Source organism: Punica granatum, chromosome 1 (assembly GCF_007655135.1).
Source record: "Punica granatum isolate Tunisia-2019 chromosome 1, ASM765513v2, whole genome shotgun sequence".
Taxonomy (NCBI): domain Eukaryota; kingdom Viridiplantae; phylum Streptophyta; class Magnoliopsida; order Myrtales; family Lythraceae; genus Punica; species Punica granatum.
In genome coordinates, this window is record NC_045127.1 from 6,292,101 (window position 1) to 6,312,035 (window position 19,935).

General features: G+C 41.2%; 4 protein-coding genes across 10 annotated transcripts; 2 read left to right on the forward strand and 2 right to left on the reverse strand.

Annotated features, from left to right (window-relative positions):
* The first annotated feature begins 1,117 nt into the window (after positions 1-1,117).
* Positions 1,118-5,597, forward strand: LOC116187961 (E3 ubiquitin-protein ligase DA2). The gene is made up of 9 exons (XM_031517023.1): positions 1,118-1,611; positions 1,705-2,170; positions 2,521-2,572; positions 2,659-2,704; positions 2,824-2,905; positions 2,995-3,139; positions 3,428-3,527; positions 3,926-3,992; positions 4,718-5,597. The coding sequence occupies exons 2-9, from the start codon at positions 1,979-1,981 to the stop codon at positions 5,276-5,278; spliced, it is 1,245 nt and encodes a 414-aa protein (XP_031372883.1). The 5' UTR covers positions 1,118-1,611; positions 1,705-1,978; the 3' UTR covers positions 5,279-5,597.
* A 4,204-nt stretch (positions 5,598-9,801) lies between these two features.
* Positions 9,802-12,886, forward strand: LOC116214013 (interactor of constitutive active ROPs 4-like). 4 transcript variants are annotated; one of them, XM_031549243.1, is made up of 3 exons: positions 9,802-10,033; positions 11,241-11,329; positions 11,586-12,886. In XM_031549243.1, exons 2-3 carry the CDS (start codon positions 11,316-11,318, stop codon positions 12,718-12,720), a joined length of 1,149 nt encoding a protein of 382 aa, XP_031405103.1. In that variant the 5' UTR covers positions 9,802-10,033; positions 11,241-11,315; the 3' UTR covers positions 12,721-12,886. The 4 variants fall into 4 exon arrangements, with proteins under 4 accessions (XP_031405103.1, XP_031405087.1, XP_031405112.1 ...); XM_031549227.1 differs by having other exon boundaries at positions 9,803-10,033; positions 11,255-11,329; XM_031549252.1 differs by lacking the exon at positions 9,802-10,033 and adding an exon at positions 10,298-10,321 and having other exon boundaries at positions 11,255-11,329.
* Positions 12,861-15,934, reverse strand: LOC116214039 (splicing factor YJU2). 4 transcript variants are annotated; one of them, XM_031549281.1, is made up of 9 exons: positions 15,399-15,934; positions 15,080-15,229; positions 14,816-14,950; positions 14,656-14,721; positions 14,389-14,442; positions 14,152-14,253; positions 13,860-13,956; positions 13,331-13,553; positions 12,861-13,055 (listed from the first exon to the last, which is right to left on the reverse strand). In XM_031549281.1, exons 1-9 carry the CDS (start codon positions 15,594-15,596, stop codon positions 13,049-13,051), a joined length of 1,032 nt encoding a protein of 343 aa, XP_031405141.1. In that variant the 5' UTR covers positions 15,597-15,934; the 3' UTR covers positions 12,861-13,048. The 4 variants fall into 4 exon arrangements, with proteins under 4 accessions (XP_031405141.1, XP_031405133.1, XP_031405125.1 ...); XM_031549273.1 differs by lacking the exon at positions 12,861-13,055 and adding an exon at positions 13,063-13,209 and having other exon boundaries at positions 13,331-13,550; XM_031549265.1 differs by lacking the exon at positions 12,861-13,055 and adding an exon at positions 13,063-13,209.
* A 1,703-nt stretch (positions 15,935-17,637) lies between these two features.
* Positions 17,638-19,672, reverse strand: LOC116193110 (gibberellin 2-beta-dioxygenase 1). The gene is made up of 3 exons (XM_031521879.1): positions 19,147-19,672; positions 18,680-19,043; positions 17,638-18,179 (listed from the first exon to the last, which is right to left on the reverse strand). Exons 1-3 carry the CDS (start codon positions 19,659-19,661, stop codon positions 17,931-17,933), a joined length of 1,128 nt encoding a protein of 375 aa, XP_031377739.1. The 5' UTR covers positions 19,662-19,672; the 3' UTR covers positions 17,638-17,930.
* Positions 19,673-19,935: the final 263 nt, after the last annotated feature.

Consider the following 19,935-nt stretch of genomic DNA (forward strand, 5'->3'; position numbering starts at 1 on the left):
AAAAACATTTTGAAAAAAAAATTACCACAAATTTTTTTAAAAAAAATATTGAAGACCAACGAACCAAATTTCAGATTGTCAATGACAACTTTATTTAAAAATAAATAAATAAGGGAAATGCGGCTGCCGCATGGGTCCAACAGTTGCCACGCGATAGCCACCTATCGGAGCACCTCTGCACGGAGAAGCGCAAGTTAAGTGGGACGTGGATGGCTACTCTTCTAGCCGCTCGCAACTCTCCCATTGCCACGTGGCAATGAGAGACAGGTCCAAGAGACCCATTGGAGACCTATATAAAGGGGAGCTTCGTGAGAGCAGACCTTTCAATTCAAGGTGTACTTGATCTAAGCTATACCATTGACTAAAATCAAAATTCAAACTATATACATATCTTTGTAGAAATTAATATATATATTTGCAGTATGGTTTAGTTATAATTACATAGAAATATGGTGCAATAACTGTATCAATTAAGATGTTAAGGCAAAAAATTTACCTAATAATAGCAAGAAAAATGTGTCGGAATCAAAATTTAAATCTCGAGACGATTAAACGTGATACGGAAAATAATTCTTTTTCCATTAATAGGAAAATCTTGTATCATCACATAGGAAAGGAAATAAACTAGGAGTGACAGGGCAAGTGGGGGAAGTCAACTCCACGCGCCAAAGAGAGAGTTGTTGGGGGGGGGGGGGGGGTGAAGAAATCTTAAAAGAAAAACACCCATTTGATGATTCTTTCCTCCTCCCCTACTCTATCGTTCGTGCCTTGCTTGCTTGCTTCTCCCCCATCATCAAATCTCCTTCCGACCGCGCACCACATTCTTCCTATACACTCCGTATTATTCACTTCACGTGAGATATGATATGATACGATACGACACGATGATTAAAAAGTTAAATGCATCGGATATACATTCATCATCTCCGACCCTCGTAGCCAGTTACGTGCAAGAATTACGTGAAATCATCGATGTGGCTCGGTCGGACAGAGAGAACCGAAAGGAACAACAATGGCTTTACAGACATCGGCACACGTAAGACAAGTAGATAAGCAAATAACAACAATAATAATAAAGTAAGAAAAAAAGAAGTATATAAAAATTAAATTTTGGTCTTTTTTTGGGGAGAAAAATTTCCAGAAAGAAGCCGAAGAAGAAGAACACCTTCCCCATCTTTCGCTCCCCCTTCTCTCTCTCTCCCTCTCTCTTTGGGTGAGAGAAAGTTCTGATTTTGTCCCTCTTCTCTGCGGCAAATCTCCTCGATCTCCATTCCCCTTCTCTCGCGAAAGCCCGCCCCACTGTCTGCCGGAGTCCGAGATTTCCCACGTTTCGGCTTACGTTAGCAATCCTTTCTTCCCCTCTTTGCTTCTCCGGTTTGTTGCCCTATGTCGTAAATCATGTCGGCCCCCTTGGTGTCGTGGGTGTTTTGCTTTCCCCGTGGATTTTGTTCCCTGTGAAGAGAGGAGTGATGTCCTGCTGATTCACCTGGTCCCTGTTGCTCAATTTCCTGTCTGTCCTGAATCTTTGCCCCCACGCTTTTTTAGGACCTGGGAGATGTGTCCTTGGGACGAGCTTTAGCCCAATTGGAGTGGACGTCGGGCATTCTCTCGGTAATTCGATGCCCATTGCGCGCAGTGGTTACGAGCTGGATTATGAGTGCGGGACTGTGTGCTTATATTTGGAAACCTTTCATCATATTTCAGGATAAAGGGGATATTTTTACAGCAGCGGTGCGATGTTCGGCTTCGAGCGGAGGGCCATATCTCGAGGTGTCATTTGTTTTGTTAAGTGGACAACTAGGGCTTTCAAATGTCAGATACCTGTCTGTTGAGTTTGTTGTTGGGTTGAACATTGGAGCCCTGTATGGTTCATTGTGCTGTTCTGTAGTTGCTATTTTTGTCCGCGTGTTTAATTTGGTCTTGAAATTTGCGGGATTACGGATAAGAAGAGGAGGATAGATTGCCTGAATAGGATTCGATGGGCAATAAGCTTGGGAGGAGGAGACAAATGGTTGATGAGAAGTATACAAGGCCTCAGGGGCTATACCAACATAAAGATGTTGATATCAAGAAGCTTAGGAAACTAATTCTCGAGTCCAAGCTTGCTCCTTGCTATCCCGGGGATGAAGAATGCACTTACGATCTCGAGGAATGCCCCATTTGCTTCTTGGTCTGCCCCTTTTCTCTTGCTTTCTCGTCAAATTGGTGTTTATAGCATATCTAAATTCTCTTGAGTATCGCTTAGTGCTGGTAGATTGCTCAAAAGCTTGTCAGCTAATGGAAAATGAGTTTTTACATTTAATTTTTTTCTTGAATTGAACCTATTAACCAACAGCAATTCTGTAATCTAGAAGATTGCATTGAAAAGGATTTAATGACGAAATAAATCATACCTGAGAAGGCAATAGTACTATCATGAAATTCTGGCACTTTTTTTCAATCATTTCACTACCCTTTCAGTTGCGGTATAGATGTTTCCAATTGCTCTTTACTTTTTTTCCCCCCCCCTCAAACTGGCAGTATTACCCCAGTCTTAATCGATCGAGATGTTGCACGAAAGGCATATGTACAGGTGAGCATTTCAAGTTTTGGACATTTTCCTTGGCAAACCTTTCTCACTCTCACTTGCCTATGATATGAACTCTTTCTCTGCTGTAGAATGCTTTCTGCAGATGAAGGTTCCTAATTCAACCCGCCCCACACAGTATCCTTTTATGATAGTTCTAGCCGTGTGTAATACTTTAGACCTATTTATACAATTTTCAAGGGGTGTTTGTAATTGGAATCAAAAGTATTTTTTGTTGTATTCCTTAACATAGTGAGGTGTCCATTTTGCAAAACATCAAATTATGCGGTGGAGTATCGTGGTGTCAAGACGAAGGAGGAGAAGGGCATCGAACAAATTGTAAGATATGGGTTCCCATGATTATCCTGATGTGGTGATTATAAAAACAGTAACTTCATGTTTCAAGGAATATTTTTGGAATTATGTAGGAAGAACAACGCGTAATAGAAGCAAAGATCAGGATGAGGCAGAAGGAACTCCAGGATGAAGAAGAGAGGATGCAAAAGAGAGAGGATTTGAGCTCTTCTAGCAGAAGTATGACACTTGGGGATATCGAGTGCAGCTCAGCAGGAGGTATCTCTTTGTTTAACTATAATATTTTTTGTTACGTTTGAATTGTGTCATAACTGTTCTTATGTTCAGAGGCCACAAGTTCATGTCTCGTTTCTTGACATGATAGATTGTCTCTCGTGTTCATTAATTATTTCCTTTTCCATGTTGTTCCCTCGTTTGTGTATATTTAGAGGTTCCAGTTGTACAGTCTTACTATTGCTGCCTCATTAATGATAGCTTACATTTACTATTCAAAAGAAAAAAGTACAAAGTTCACAGATTGATCCTTCCATTTATCATGTCTTGTAGCTCCATCCAGAAGGTCTCATGTTGAAGCAGATGAAATTGTTTCCGAGGCCTCGTGTGCTGCCTCAGTGAGTAGACAGACTCCACTTCCCAGGAGTAACAGGTGACTAGTGTTTCTTAAGTATGTGCTACTTACGATCTTATAATTAGGTGGGGGATTTACATAGTAACCTCTTAGAAGAGCAGTGGCATGACATTGATTTATTTAGTGGGACTGCTAATGTGATTTCTACTTTGTATTGGATGGAGTTCATATATAATAATCTTTGTGAATGGTTGATGGCATGAAGTTAGTTTGAGGAGTGAGATGTGTATTGATGACTATGCTTTATTTGGGACAATTGAATGTGGTATTTTAAGCATAATTTTTTTTTGGGGTGTTGTATTAAGAGTTGTTTTAGCTTTTTTGCTTCCGTATCCATTGGTTTCCACCTTTATTTCCAAATGCACAACATTTTGTGGTTTTGTGCCACGAAACAAATTAAAATATAATATGTGCAGGGATGATGAATTTGATTTGGATCTTGAGGAGATAATGGTCATGGAAGCAATTTGGCGTTCCATTCAGGTAACATTCTCCAGCTTGACAGTTCTAGATATCATTCTGTTGCCAAAATGATTTAGCTTACTATTCAGGAAGGAATGTTTGGCAAAATTCTTCTTTTCCTCTTAAGATGTGTTGGAGTTACATCGATCCAAATTTAAAAATATGATCTACTAGTGCTTATATGACTTATAGAAGCAATGGAATCTGTCTGTCCCATTAATTCAATTTTTACTCTTGTAGGTAGAAAAGTGCTGTAAAGTCCGATTAAACTGAAAGGATAATACATCATTCAGTTTGACTATTATATTATGGTTTTTGCTGGAACCTTTGGAGAATATATTTCCAGTGTCTATAGTGACATTTAGCTCATTGCAGTAATTATAGGTCAGCTGATGAATACTTCCAAATTTTAATGAGGTCTTTGGGTCTTTAGATTTGAGCAGCTTCAAACCACTAAAGGAAAGCTATTTTCACAATCATTGGGAACTTTTAGTGGAGAGAAATTACATCGTTGGAGGATTGTAGCTAGTAGTCTTCTCATTACAGTTTCCTCTTTGCAACAGCTTTTAGATAAATTCGCTGTGAAATATTGATTGCTTGTTGAACCCTGTGAACTGCGTGAAAGTAGGCATGTCTAAATCTGCTAGAAAATCAGAAAAATTCAAGATTACTCAATTACCAAATTTGACTTTTGCTTGTCCTTAATTGGGTCAGACATATATATACTTGTTATTTCATTTTAACAGGAAAGAGGAAAGCAGAGAATTCCATGCTATGGCAGTGAGTCGGATCTTCCAGAACAGTACATGTCCTCCGAAGATCAGTATGTCTCACACGCAACTGCCGCCTCTTCCTCGTCTCCTTCTGGTGGGCTTGCTTGCGCAATTGCAGCCCTTGCTGAGCGCCAGCAAATGAGCGGAGAATCCTCATCCTCCTCCCGTGCCGTAAATGCTAATGAGAACCTACCGACCTACAGTAACCTAAACATGCTCCCAAGCTGCAGCGGTTATTACCCTCCTGGGGGCCCTGCTGTTGAGATCTCCCAAACTGATGGGGAATGGAATGTGGAACGTGGTTCAGAGTTAGCTGAAGCAGGGACAAGTTATCGGAGTTCCAGTTCGACAGAGCAAGGTAGTGGAATCACTGATATGCCCCAACAGGGTGAGGAAGTTGAGGATGAGGGCTTTCAGAGTCTCCCTGCTCCCATTGTCCCGGAGAGCTTCGAGGAGCAGATGATGCTAGCAATGGCGGTTTCTCTCGCTGAGGCCCGGGTAGTGACGAGTGGTCCTGGAGTCACGTGGCACTAGTAGAGGCCCTGTTTGAAAATGTCCCAAGCTACGGGCCATCCATCCTCAGGTAGTAGGTTGATTTGATTGTTGAAATATATCATTCTTAAGCGTCTCTATACAGATGATGCTCTCTCTGTCTTGTCTGCCTCTCTTCTCTGTGCTGTTCGAACGTGTGAGGAGGAGTCACATTTGCATGGTGTAAGCTACGAGCTTCGAAGTTGAAGGTAGTTAGTGTTCCCCATCTGTGTCTCTTCCAATGTTGGTATACAGAAGATGTAAGGAGGAATACTCGTCGTTTTTCAGTGAATGGCAAAAAAAAAGGTTTGACAGTCTATTTCTTCTTCCTGTCCATCAGACGCCTTTTTAGTTCTCATTGAAGCCTCTGTCATCGGATTCGCTGTAGTTTGAATTGTAGAGAATGGTTGACAATGGTCCGGTCTGTCCAAATTTAACCGAAGCTGAGTTTTATCTGTCTCTCTCGCCAAATGTCAATATGTCTAGAGGATTGTTGGACTTTACCTCTATCAACTTCTCCTGTTGAACTCAAACTGTGGCGACGACCCACCGTCTATTCCATATCGCATAGGAATATCGATATCTTCTGATCTGCGGAGGTGGAATCTATGTCGCATAGGAATATTGATGTCTTGTGATCTGGGGAAGTGGAAATTGATCGAGCATAGAAATGCTATGATAAAATTGGGCTTAATTACTCCCAAAAAAGAAAAAGTGTACGATTTTTGCACTTTCTTTTAATATAATACGATCCTCGGAAGATATCATAGAAAGATGCGATATTTGCATTTTTTTCTAAATGTAGCATTGACATTTGGAGAGTGGCATATAGAGGCACGATCTCTGTACTTTTTTTTAAAATATAGCACGGCCTTTAGGTTTAGTTGCGCATTTAGCATAATGTAAATTATTCAGTTAAATCGTAACGATAACAATTAACGTGGAGCGCATTTAGCATAATGTAAATTATTCAGTCAAATTGTAACGATAACAGTTAACGTAGAGCTAATAATGCCATGTGACAGAGCATGATTGAACGAGTAGATCCTACATAATTGGACGATAACAACTAACATGGAGCTAACGGTGCCAAGTGTCACTTGTTCAATTATGTTGTGCCACATTGCATCGTTAACTCCCACTAGTTGTTATGTTTACATTTAACGGAATAATTGACGCCGTGCTAGAATCGCAGCTCAACTTGAAAATCGTGCATTTTATATACTATTTTTTAAAAGTCGTGATATATATAAGGAAAAAGTGTAAATGTTATATGTTACTCTATAAATGTCATGTTATATTTATGAAAAAAAATACAAATATCGTGTATTTTTGCTTTATTTTCTAGAGATCATGCTATATTTAAGAAAAATTACAAACAAAGTGTTTTTTTTAATGTAATTAACTCAATAAAATTGTATCATTCTATTCCTCCATATCAAACGCGTCTGTTAGTTTTCCAGACTGTGTCGCAGAAAGGTCACACCGGTTATCTTATGTTTTCGTGTGTATATATTAGCATTGAGTCGGTTAGTACGGATTGCATTGGTTGTTGGAGGAGGATGAGGCCAAACAATTGTTTTTTGCAATGTGGGTCAACTGATAAATGGGTTGGGGCTGCAGGTGGTTGGAGATGTCAGGACACATTACATTGATATGAAAACATTTTGAATGAACAAAATTCTCCATTTCCCTACCTTACATACTGTTTCTTAATAATAAGAAAGCCCAGATACCTTCCTTTATACGATAACATGCATCATTCCCTTCTCTCGACTCTCGCGACCTTTTTTTTTTTTTTTTTTTTTGCAGAATGAAATGTTAGGTCGGGTTATTAGCCCGCTGTGACTGCACCAACTAATGGAATCTAACCGTAACGAAATGATCATTTCGCCATAGTTCGCTGAGACTTTATTCCCTTCTCTCGACTCTCACGACCTTAAACAATAGAAACTTATATTCATTTATAAATATTTTGATTTACTTAGTATTCTACAATATTACACGGTTCGCCTAGGCATTCTCTAACTCTACCTCTATATTTGCAGATGCCAAAATAGCCATTTTCGCGAGTCGACATGCCTCATTATCCTTTTTTCCTGATCTATGTACCGCACGCATCGAGAACATTTTTCCTTTCGCCTACGAGCGTGGTGTCATTTACCTCAAGGGATATTGAGGCTTATCGACCACGAGTTCCCATTGTGTATAAAGTAATTTGAGTTTCTCTACGATTCGGGATTGTTCGATGGTTCGACTCGAGGAGTATGCCGAACCCCTCGATTACATAATCAACTCTTCCTTTCCATCTTTAGTTTTAGGTGGGAAAAATATAAATCAAGGGTCCACCAATTTATGAGATGGGCCTCTCTCGAGTGGGTTAATCGTTGAAGAGGCCCACGACATCAATTGATTAAATAATTCACCAGAAGAAAATAATAAAGAAGGGCAAATTGTCGCCATCTTGTTTGACCAAATCAGGGCAGGAAAAGATACGATATTAGTGCATAAAAGCATGTGATTCATTGCATTATTGAACCCATTATTATTATCACCTCCGTATGGAGCCAACCACACCCCCCCAAATTATTATGGGCATCGGTCAGAAAAAACGAAAGTCAATTCCTGTCGCAGAGACACAGTCTCGAACGCACTTCTTCGCTCTCGAGAAAAGATAGGAATCCCAGTCCTCGTCGTCCCAGAAGGAAATGTACGAGACAACTAATTATGACCGTAACGAGGGAACTCCGCATCGGACCGGTTCGGTTTGCCGTTATGTTTGGATTCGGTCTCTAAGGATGCAGGCATTATATATATATATATATACACTATATCACTGTATCTAGTATATGCATATGCATCTGTTCGTGTGGATGTAAGTACTACCAACAGCAAAATTTCAAACGAGTGGGAAAACTGAATAGGACCCAAACATGAATAAACAAATGTTTGAACTTTGAAAAGCAGCGGAAGCTGACAACAGTGTCTAGGGACACGTTTGGTTGGATTTCCAAGAATCCATTTTTCTTCCTCCTTTGTTTGTTTGTTTTTTTTTTTTGCAACATATTACTATGACCTTTCTCCGAAATTACATTCTTGTCCTCTCCCTTCCCTCCTCCTCCACCAGTAACCCCTTCCTCTCACAGTGTTTTGTTTTCCCACTGCAGTCACAGTCAGCAGCTTTAATTCAAACTTCAAAATCCTTCCCCCCCCCCCCCCCCCTCCCCCTCCCCCGGGCTCGCTCTCTTCGTCCCAATTTATGCAAGTCGTATCAATCGGATCCTCAAAGAAAATATTATATTAATTCAGTACATGGACAAATTAATTTGGTACATATTTACATTGATTTCATCTATGGTCACATTAATTTGATTTTTGAACGCATTAATTTCGTCATTGATCGCATCAATTTGATCAATTCGCGTCGCATCAATTCAGTATTTCATTAGTCACATCATTTTAATCCTTGTCAACGTCAATTCTTTACGTAAAAAAGTTCCCTCTAATCTTTCCCTCATTTTTACTACCATTGTGTACGAGCCGACTTTGGAACATTCGTTTTCATTGCTTGGATCTCCGATTCTTGTATGTGTTCTTATTGGCTATAGAAATCTTATACAGAGCGCTACTATTTAAGATCAAGTTTCGAGCCAAAAAGCAAATAATCAAGTTAGAAAAATGCGATTGAAATTCGATTTTCACTCACTAGACAGATATTTCGGAGAGCGATATATTTCAAATCGTGGAATGACATTACTAGCCGTCAAGTGCTATAATTATGAGAAATCAATCTATATAAATTTTTTGACGAATATTGACCATATAAGAATTTATCATTAATAACCCATAAAACTTTTTCTCTCTAAAATACGGAAACAAATTTGTATATAGTCAATATTGGTAAAAAAAAATTATATAGACATATTTCTCATATTGGAGGGAAGTTACAACACTTGATGGCTTTTCATTGTAGGATTTGAGAGATATCACTCTTCGAAACTTCTGTCTTGTAAGTAAATATCGAACTTGTTTCTTTGTTTTTTGGCTTGAAACTTGATCGTAAGTATTAGTGCTATGTATAAACTTTCTACAGCCACTAAGAACACAAGAATCAAAGGTCCGAGCAATGAAAACGAATACTCTAAAGTCGATTCGGAGACAAGAATAGTATAAAGGAGGGAGAGACCAGAGAGACATTTTTTATGTAATGAATTAATGTTGATAATGACCAAAACGATGTGACCAAGAAAGAATTGAAGATCAATTGATGTGATCAATAATCAAATTCATATAACCAATGACGAAATTGATGTAATCAAGAACAAAATTGATGTGTCTAATGACTAAATTGATGTGATCATGGACAAAATTAATGTGATTGAGATCAAATTGATATAACATTCTTAGACCCGATTCATGCAACACGCATAAATTAGGAAATTGATCATGTATTCGGTGCTCAAAACAAGCATTCTCATTACTGTTCAGTTTAGTGTTACCTTCTAAATCCCACTGTATTGTCAAAAGGGTTTCTTTTAATTTAAAGCAAGCACCTACCCTCTGCTCTGCATCCTCTCCCTCTCTCTCTCTCTCTCTCTCTCGTTCACACAGGCAAGCTGATGCTGGAGCTAGCTGCATTATCATCTTTGACCCACCGTGTGGTGAGAGCAGAAATGCATTTCTCGGGATAGGTTCTTCCCCAGGTGCTGCTGATCAGTTGACTTGACACTCCTCCACTGCACCCTTCTTCTGCTTAAGGTAGTCTTAAAGCCACAATCTCTCTCTCTCTGCGCTCTCTCGTTTTGAGCTCATCTCTGTATTTTCCTCTCTCCCTTCTCATTTCTTGTGATATGTTCTTGGCAAATTATAAACAGAAAGTCATGATCTTGTTAACAATTTACAACATTCTTAAAGCTTTACTTTAGAGAAGAAAAACATGGTTACTCTATTCAGACATATTCTATACTCTCCTTGTCTTTTGGAGATTTCATTTGTTGGGTGTTGGCATGTGAACTAGAATGTTTGCAAAAAATTCAAGCTTTCTGGGTAAGTAGACGTTTACTCCTGCAGGTAAGATCTTGAGGCATGCATTTGATTTGATCTGCTTCCATTCAGCTTAGTCATCTCTAGATCTAAGCTTTGCTTGGTGTCAGCAGTGCAGCAGAGGGATTAGCCGTTAGTTTTGGTTGAATATTCAATTGAATCAGCCAAAAGTTTCGTAGAGAACATTAAAAGACAAAGGCTTTCTGCCCAAAAAAATGTTACTTTTTTCCATGGTGCCATCTTTTTCTTTTTCTTCGGTGACACCATCGTTTTCTTTTTTCTTCCTTTATTATTATTGTCTACCTTCCTTTTTCACAGGCAAATATATCATGCATTCCTTGCTTTTCAGAAAAGATTTGGGTTCTATTGAATCGTGGGGGAGAGTTCTGGTAAAATGTCTTAGAAAGAGGCAACGCACAAAGCAGCTTTTTTCACCATCCCTTAAAGCAATTCCACTCGGGGAAAGGGAAAAACAAGAATTGCTTCCAACGGTGAAATCGTAAAGAAAAAGTTCTCTTTTTTATTGTTTCATAGATCATCAAAAGTATGAACTTCATGGGCCCTTTTAAGGTCATTGAGCCTTACAAATTGATTGGAGCATCATCTGTGGAACAATAATTCTAAGCTGTCTCATTCTTCATCCATGTAATCACCTTAATCTTGTTTAGCCTTACTCCTCTATGATTCCACAGTTTTTTTTCTGTTCTCTTGATGCCGAAAGCATGGTGTTTCCACTTACGTTCCCACTTTCCAGAAAAAGTTTGGTGAATTATTTTTTTATAGTTTCATTTTCTTCACTACTTGTTTTCTTAGTGGCACATTCGCAGGAATCGGCTAATTTTTCTGTTCACCTGAATGATCCCATTGTAGTATTATAGTACATCAATGAATGTTTGCCTTGCTAGATTTTGACATGTCTTAGTTCTCATTCTGCAGGTCACGTGTTGCTCGGTGACCAAAACGACTTTAGCCTTCTTCGCTTTCAAGTGGACGAAAAATGCCGAGACCAAGGTGAGTGAGAAAGCTTATGATCATTTGAATGGAGTTATATTTGCTTTGTGTGTACGGAGTAAACTTCCGTCGAGCGTTGTTTTACTGAAAGAAATATTTCTGAAAGTTTTGCTGCTCAGACTGAAACAATGAGTTGTTATTATGGCATGCATTAATACATGAAAACAGGAGATGGGGACTGTCTTCTGTTATTATTCACCAAGTTCTTCGAATTAGTTATCAGTGTTCGTATGTTTATGATAAATTTTCATTTCAGTGCAAACAGAGGAGGAGAAATGCGACAAAGGCAGTCTCCAAGGGGCCCACTTCAGCTCAGGACATCGAGCTCCGATTCTGATTCATCTCACCACCGTCCCATTCCTGACAAAAGCCCCAAGATAGGAGATCGGCAGTCCCCACGGAGCGTCCAGTCTGAGCCAGTCAACCAAAGGAAGCTTGGGACACGCATCGCTGACTTAGAGTCTCAGCTCGGGCAAGCCCAAGAAGAGCTGAAGCACTTGAAGCAGCAGCTGGTGACTGCTGAAGCTGCAAAGAAGGAAGCTCAAGCAGAGCTTCACAAGAAAGCGAAGAAAAGGAATGTTTGCGGCCCTCAAAAAGTTTCGAAGGAAGTTGATAAATCGAGCAAGAGCAGGGCCAGGAGCAGCCCATCAGAGGATGTCGCTGATGATATTCAGCGGGAAACTGATGTTTTTGAAGTTCCGATGGAGGAGGAGAAGGTTACCGTAGAGCCTAAGATTGAGAAAGAAAACAGTGAAGTGGCTAAAGCATTAGACAAAGAAAACAAAGATTCTGACATATTGGAACTTGCGGAGCAAGAAAAGCAACCATTGAATGAACTGAAACTTAAGGACGATGAAGTAAATTTGCTGAAATGCAAGTTCGAGGAAAAGGAAAAGGAGCTTGAGGAAGCCAACAAAGAGACGGAATACCTGAAGAAGCAGATCAGTGAAGCAGACGAGGCCATATCCTCTGCTCGGAGCAAAGAAGAAGAGATGTCGCGAACGCTAAATCAAGTGGAAGAGGAACTCAAAGAAAGCCGAGAAAGTAGCAAGAAACTGAAGGAAAAGCTTGAAGCTGTTGGAGGAGCGAAGGAAGAACTAGAAGCAGAGATGAAGAGGATGCGAATTCAGACTGAGCAGTGGAAAAAAGCTGCTGATGCAGCGGCTGCTGTGCTTGCTGCTGGGCCTGACATGAACCATGGGAGGATCCCTGAGCGATGTGGGTCGATGGATAAGCATTTAGGGCCAATGTTCGAGATACCGAGTGGATATACAGGCTTTGTTGGATCGCCTGGGAACACCGATGATGTGGACGACGGATTTGGGGGAGGGAGGAGGAAAGGTGGAATTCGGATGTTCGGGGACCTCTGGAAAAAGAAGGGGCAGAAATGATCTATCTCGCTCGGTTTGGTGTTGTGATAATTATATGCTGTTTTGTGTTTTAATTCTGTCATCTGTCTCGAATGCAAGAAGTTTTTGCGCCTTCCGGGGCGGTAATAGATTAATTATGCCTGTAAATTTGCTCGACTGAATGGATCAACTTTAGATATTTACTAAATGTTTATCAGGTTGGCACCAATTGAATGTCCAGACAGCAAGTTCTACTCGGTAGCATACATTCGAGATGGACTCGAGCTGTGTTGCCTTTATCGAGTTTCTTCAGAGCATAGCAAAAGTCCAGGCGCTTAATTTTGCTTCAGATTGCTCGTCCTTGTGAGTGTCACACGCTGGGCGGAAAAACAAACAGTAAGATGATGGAGCCACTTGCGCCCCAAACAACTCTATTTGACTAAATCTTCTATGTACAACACACTCAATGTCATTCCCTCGAGTCCTGACCCCGATCCTGACCCCGATCGAATGAGAAACTTTGCTTTTTGCCTACAGTGAAATTCACCGTTTCTTGTCACAACAAATCCGTTGTTTGAGTCTGAAAGACTACAAACAACGAAGTTTCTCCAGAGATGTAAGAAGTTCAAATTACTTGGAAATTTCCACTCACTCATCGTCGTCGTCATCGCTTCCGTAGCTTTGACACAGTGATAGTAGCCCAGACTCGGCACTGACGAGCTTGTCCACTCCATCTTTCTTGCTCTCTTCAACTTTTGCAGAATCATTTTGGGCAGAAGTTGGAGCAGGTTTCTTCACAACTGAAACTCGAACAGTTGAAGAACCGAACACAAACTTAGTGTCGCCATTGTCCCGAGAACCATTCGGATTTCCTGCTAACAGAGGCCAAAAGAAACCATAAAGCTCAGTAACCTATCAATACTTGCAGCCCTCGGCACAAATTCTAGTATCACATGAGAAACTGTCCACTTTCTGCAATAATGTGAATTCCAGCAGCTTGTTTACAACATCAAAATTGACGTCATAGTCGAGGGGTAAGATGTGATTGTAGTATTCCGACTTGAAACCTCATATTAGTTCAGCTATCAAAGAAATGATTATTGTCTTCTAGTATTATCATCCTATTTATGAACACTGCGAAGTTGCAAATATGGAGAGGAGAAAAATTAGTTGAGACATACCTTTATTGCTAGAGTTATCATCGATGCTGTCATTAACGCTAGCTTTGGTCAATGAATCTGTAGGATTAGCAGAGAATTCTTGCGAAATCTTTCTCTTCTGCAGGATAGAACAGACAGCATTAGTAACCCTATGATCTGCTATGCATGTCCTATTGGAAACTTGAAAAAGTTGCATGAGAAATTGCCCCGGGAGAGCAAACATTTAAGGTGATTGGGAAGACAAAAGAAAAGAAAGATATGATATTTAGATGATTCATTGAAATTGACATGAAATGTTAGAGAAATCACCCACCTTAGAGCTATCACCATGCGATTCACCTGATGGCTCAGCTTGATCTCCATCATCTTCAGAATCACCATCCTCCTCTATTCTTCTGACAAAGTCTTTTGATCCCTGCAATATATCATCAAGAATCAGAAATATATCCCAACAAGATGACTGAGAAAACCCTCAATTCGAAAGGCAGAATAGGAGTATATGGAACAAAAAGAGAGTAAAATCGGTCAATATGAGAAATCGGACACTTACATGAAACACTATGGACTTTATAAGAGCTTCATCTTCGTCTTCCAATTTCTTTTCCTGCAGCAGCATCATAACGTAAACAGACAATCAATACAACACTTTAAAGGAGATTCCAGTTTGGTACCTAGACAAAGAGCCTAATGCAGTAAGCTGCAGTGCAGTGTAACCAATATCATGATCTTAATGCATTAAGCTCTCAAGCTTCTTCCTAAATACGAATTTCTCAAGACAAATATCGAATCTGATGTAGTAGAGAGCAAAAGATTGTACCTTATCTGCTGATGAGCGCTGTAAGGCAGCCAGCATTTCATCCAAACTCACGGTCGCATGCCGAGACTGGAAATAAACGCTTGGATTAGTTTCACGAGATGTAAATAAGTTTCAAATATTTAAAGAAACAATCCAATGAACCGGAAAAGAATAATAATACCTTCATGGACTTCATCTCATCAAGTGCTGCAAGAATATCCATCTCTCTCTTCGAATCAAGCGTTCTGTTCTCCAACGATTTCATAGCATCACCCATCTCCTCAGCCTCCCTCTTCCTTTTCACATTATCCTCTTCCTTCGGAACAACAACCAGAAAATTCAGAAAATTAATCCCCCTCCCTAGCCTAGACATTATAATTATTATCATTAAAACGAAGCAGAAATCACAAAACGGGAGCCAACCAGCCAGCACGATCTTTGTTACCTCATCTTCAGCACGCCAAGGCTCGAAATTACGCGTCGCACCTGACTCCACAACATAATCTGAGTTCTTGGGATCGGTCTTCATCGTAAGCTCGGCCGAGCACCTCGTGCACTTGAAGTAGAACCTGAATATTTGGATACCTAAATATTTCTTCAAGATATACAGAACCACAGAAACACCCAAATACACAAACATTAGCTCATGAAATCAGAAGAACTCTATGCACGATCTCTCGCAGCTTAGCATTAAATTGAAATCACAGAACGGCGATTCCCACATTGAATCGGAGACACGAAGCAGGAGGAGGAGAAAGACATACCTCGCCTTCTACGTCCTCCTTGCGGGAGTTGAACTTGGTGCCCTTATAGATGTAGTTGCCGCATGTGTTGCAGCGGATGCTCATGGGGAGCATCATCCGCACCTTGATCTGTTGGTTCTTGTCCCTCCGAACCCTAGGCAGCTTCGACGGGTCGAAGTCCGGGGGGTAGTACTTGTTCAGCACCTTCCTCTCTCCCATCTTGTCCTCCTGCTCACCTCACGCTCCGAATCTGAAGGGATCGTCCGACGGCACGAAACTGATCCCCTGCTCCTTCAGCAAGGCGTTCTGCTTATCCCTCCGCCGGCGTTTGTGGAGGTGGAGGGGTCAGGTCGTAGAGGTGCAGGGGTCTGGTAGGGCAGCCGCCGGGAGCAGCGGGGGGTCGGACCGGGTCGGGGAGCTGCCTTTTCTAGGAGGTGGAGGGCTCAGGTCGTCGCCGGACGGGGGAGCCGCAGGTCGGTCGCCACGTTCGCGTTCGGGGATTGCTGTCGGGGTTAGGTTTAGTAACAGAGTCGGGGGGATTGAATTTCGTTTATTTATTTTTCCTCAAAATAATAATATATATAATGATGATGATGAAAATAAATGGGCATAATGGGCTATAAGACATGGACTTGGGCCTAAAAATTAGGAAGTTGCGCTAATAGTATTTGAGTTTAAGATAATCATGTGGGCTTGGCCCGATATTATAATTATAGATTGTAAATAGAAGGAAGCTTGATTAGGCTCGCAAGCCTCTTGAGCCTAATACTGGCGTGCTCGGGCTCGGCTCGAACTCGATAGGTTCGATCCACGTCCGAGTTTTTGATGAATTAAGCTCAAACCATTTGCAAGGCCGAGTAGACTCAACTCGGTTACACCCTTACTCTTTGACGAGTATTCATTATTGACTTTCTTTCGGCCCACTCAAGGCAAAGATCTTGGTCCAACATCAGCTCATGAGGATGAACTAGTTTGGATATGCCACTTAATGCGGTCTAATCAAGCCTTAGCGGGAGGCAATGAGGCGCTGGTCCGAGATATTCGAGCTCTATTCCATTGGGATTGGTCGATATTGACGACCATGCACTAACTTTGCCACTTGGCATAGATTGAATAATTGCCCCCACGGGCTTGAGCTGATTTTGTTTGGGATGTTATAGGGACACCATAGTCTATCGTTGTATTGTTTAGTTTATTTCTTTAATGCACTTTGGGCTTCAACCTTATTGGGAAGGGGATCTTCAATCAAGTCCATAAATCCATGGCGAATTTCTATCCCTCCGTGGGAGATAGAGTAGAGATAAATCATCTTTTTTTAAATCTTTTGGATAACATGCAATTTTTTATATAAAGATAAATACTCACTCAAATCTAATTGCACATTTTCTAAATATAAAGTTTTATAACTTCCTTATTTGAAATGCTTAATTTTTTAGTAACTTCTATTTTATAAGGAAAAATAGAGTTTACGATTAAGCCACTATTTGATTGTATGAACTACGGTTCTCGTAATAACCGCCCCTTATTGCAGATTGGGCCTTGAGAAAGGATAGTTAAGTCCAAGAACCCAAAGGTTGCAAGCGCAACAACAATACATGATGTCCTCTCCTTACTGGGCCGGCCTCATGGTACAAGCCCAGTAACCGTATGAGGCCCAACCAGCGTAGATTCGAAAATTCACCTTTTTTTTTAGATCACGAGGTTTTTTTCCAGCTCAACGGCTTGAGCTGATTCTCGATGTGATATCGGGATTGGCTTCAACAGCGCGTTAGGTTTACGGGTTATTGAAAGGGTTATAATACAAATTTGTATAATAAGCCTTCATAACGAGCTCCTAAATAACCATTCATAACTTGTAATCCAAACAATCCTAAGAGAAACGGAAAATGCGGAGAATTTTACCGTAGGAAAAATGATGTTGTTTTCCGTTCTCAATGAGGTTGGGAAAACCGAAAATCTTGTACTGTGAAGTCAAGTCAGTCTCATGTGAGATTTGACAAGGGATTCTTATGGAAGCGGATGCAGACCACTGATTCAGTGAGCCCACAAAATAATAGGGTTTCATCTTTTCACTATGGGCCCCCACTTAGTTAATTTTGTGGGCTCCTCCCTCTCCCTCTCTTCAGATCTTTTATAATTTACAGGATAATCTCGAATATCTTTTCTTTTTCTTCGCTTCCGGATTAGGATGGACGCATCGGAAATGACGTGGATAGGAGTAGGAAATAAAGGGATATTTGGATATGGAAATTCGTATCGATGAAAATCGAACTCGGAATCCACCGTGATGGTAGGAACTACCACTATTGCACAGTTGACTTTCAAAGTAGTCGAACTTAGCTTTGCACGTTTTGATTTTCTGCTTTACAGACATTAGTTTATAGAAGGAAAACGCCGACGTACCAGTACAAAAGCTGTACCAAGTACCAAACCTAGGGAATCTGACAACACCTTTTGTTTTACTTTTTACCTATGTAGAGCCTTCTAAACCATGTGATCGAAAACACCACGCGTTTCCTAGAATTCTCCGCGATTTCCGGAGGGGACAGCTAACTATGAAGCCGCTATCCTTTGGAAGTGCGCGAGCCTGTTGTCGGAGAGCCTCGTGTTGTATGCAGATTTCTTGTACTCGAACCAGGTGAACTCCTTGTACAGGCTCTCCTTGCCCTTCATGAGGGAGGGCAGGGGGACGATCTTCTCGCTCAGTGGCGGCCCCCCGAAGTAAATCATCGAGACTCGGGACTTCGAGCCGTTGGCCAGGACTCGGTGCTTCACGCTTTTGAACCTCCCATTGGTCATCACCTGGACAATCAAATATAAACAACTTAGCAAATCGCGTAAGCAAAGGCTTCCACGATTCGAATATCAAATATCTAATCGAGTACTATGGAAAATGATATTATTTGCGCCTGGGTTAAAGTCAGCCTGTACTTAAATGCAAAAAGCGACTGCAAATAATTGGTTGACATTTTTATGGCAGGGCATGCCTTTCATTATCATCAATCATATAAATTTAATATCCTCCCCCCCACCCCCCCAAAAAAAAAAAAAAACATTAAATGGGCCAGCAGAAAGAAATACACAAGCATTTTTAAAAACATTAAAAAAAAACATTTATGGTCTACCGAAAAGGAAAAAAAAACATTTATTCACCATTTATCCACGGAAACAGGGGACTTTGACCAATTTGACACACTTGACCTAAACAATGAATGAAACATCTTTCTTTTTTTAATTTATGGAAAATTGGAATTTAATATTTCCTTTTGCCGACTAATATATGCAGAGGTCGGGGAGGGTACCTGTAGAGAGTCACCGACGTTGATGAAGAAGGAGGTCTGGTCGGGCGGAACGGAGATCCAACTCCCGTCTCTGGTAGATATTTGGAGGCCGGACGTGTTGTTTGATCGGAGAACGGAGATGATCTGAGGGTCGGTGTGCTCACCGAAACCGATCAGGTTCCTCTCGCCGCCACCATTGACGGGAGCTTCGTTGAGCTCCGGGCGGGGAGGGTAGTGATTGAGGCGGAAAACAGAGTCGCTCTGCTCGTCCATCAGGAGCTTGCTCAGCACATTCCTCTGCTGAATCTTCAGCCCGTCGGCTATGAGCTCGAGAATCTCGCATGCCATCTTCCGTACCGCCGATATGTAATCCTTCAAGGCAGAGCTGAAACAACAGAACATTCCGATGGAAATTAAAGTTAAGATTTCTATTAAAAATATTGTAGGGTTTTCGACGGAGTAAACGATTGAATGTTCGAAAATCGCACCGGAACTTTTCCGGGTTCTTGCCGAAGCCCGAGGGGAGCTTGTGGAAATTGAAGCGAGGGTCGGTCTTGAGGAGGAGGTACTCGACCCACCCCACATCGCCATTGCGGCCGATGTTCTTGTTGCCGTAGCCGAAGGGGCCGGCGGGGCCGGCCTTCTCCTTCTCGGTCTGGGGCAGGGAGAAGAAGCTGACGGCCTCGGACTCAAGGTGGGAGATGAACTCGAGCGGGACGCCGTGGTTGACGACCTTGAAGAACCCGAACTCCTCGCAGGCCTTGACGATGAGGTGCTTAGCGTCGGGCTGCGAGAGGTCGATGAGGGGGATTTGGGGCTGGGCGGGCAGGCCGGCGTTGGGGCTGAGGATGTAAGGGGATAAGTGCTGCATTGCCGGGTTGGACACCACAACCATTGCTCTGTTCTGTTCCTGCGGGAGAAGCTTTGATGTCTGCTGGTAATGGTCTCTCTGTGTTTTTGCTGCGGGAAAAGAAATGGTATTGCTTTGTACACGGAAGCACATGAGCAAATGGTTTTGCTTCCATGGCTATTTATAGGCTTGAACCAGGGAGAGAGAGAGAGAGAGAGAGAGAGAGAGAGAGGTTTTTCTTTTTTTATTAATTAATGAAAGGGGGAAGTGTTTGATTTAATATGTTATAATTAATTGATTAATGTTGGGTTTGATTTGTTAGTGTGATTTTAAAATTATGATTTTGATTTTAACTCAACACACTACACAACAAAAAATACACGTTTTTCAAGTCAAATTTATAATCTCATCTCATTTGTCCTTTTCC

Excerpts from the sequence above, each read along its gene's own strand:
- LOC116187961 (XM_031517023.1), top strand. The coding sequence starts at position 1,979 with ATGGGCAATAAGCTTGGGAGGAGGAGACAAATGGTTGATGAGAAGTAT. Across the intron at positions 2,705-2,823 it reads AATTCAACCCGCCCCACACA|GTGTCCATTTTGCAAAACAT; the intron begins GTATCCTTTTAT and ends TAACATAGTGAG. Across the intron at positions 3,993-4,717 it reads CAATTTGGCGTTCCATTCAG|GAAAGAGGAAAGCAGAGAAT; the intron begins GTAACATTCTCC and ends TCATTTTAACAG.
- LOC116214039 (XM_031549265.1), bottom strand. The coding sequence starts at position 15,596 with ATGGGAGAGAGGAAGGTGCTGAACAAGTACTACCCCCCGGACTTCGAC. Across the intron at positions 14,254-14,388 it reads TAAAGTCCATAGTGTTTCAT|GGATCAAAAGACTTTGTCAG; the intron begins GTAAGTGTCCGA and ends GATATATTGCAG. Across the intron at positions 13,210-13,330 it reads AGCGATGACGACGACGATGA|GCAAAAAGCAAAGTTTCTCA; the intron begins GTGAGTGGAAAT and ends ATTTCACTGTAG.
- LOC116193110 (XM_031521879.1), bottom strand. The coding sequence starts at position 19,661 with ATGTGCTTCCGTGTACAAAGCAATACCATTTCTTTTCCCGCAGCAAAA. Across the intron at positions 19,044-19,146 it reads AAGAACCCGGAAAAGTTCCG|CTCTGCCTTGAAGGATTACA; the intron begins GTGCGATTTTCG and ends CTGTTGTTTCAG. Across the intron at positions 18,180-18,679 it reads ACGTCGGTGACTCTCTACAG|GTGATGACCAATGGGAGGTT; the intron begins GTACCCTCCCCG and ends TTGATTGTCCAG.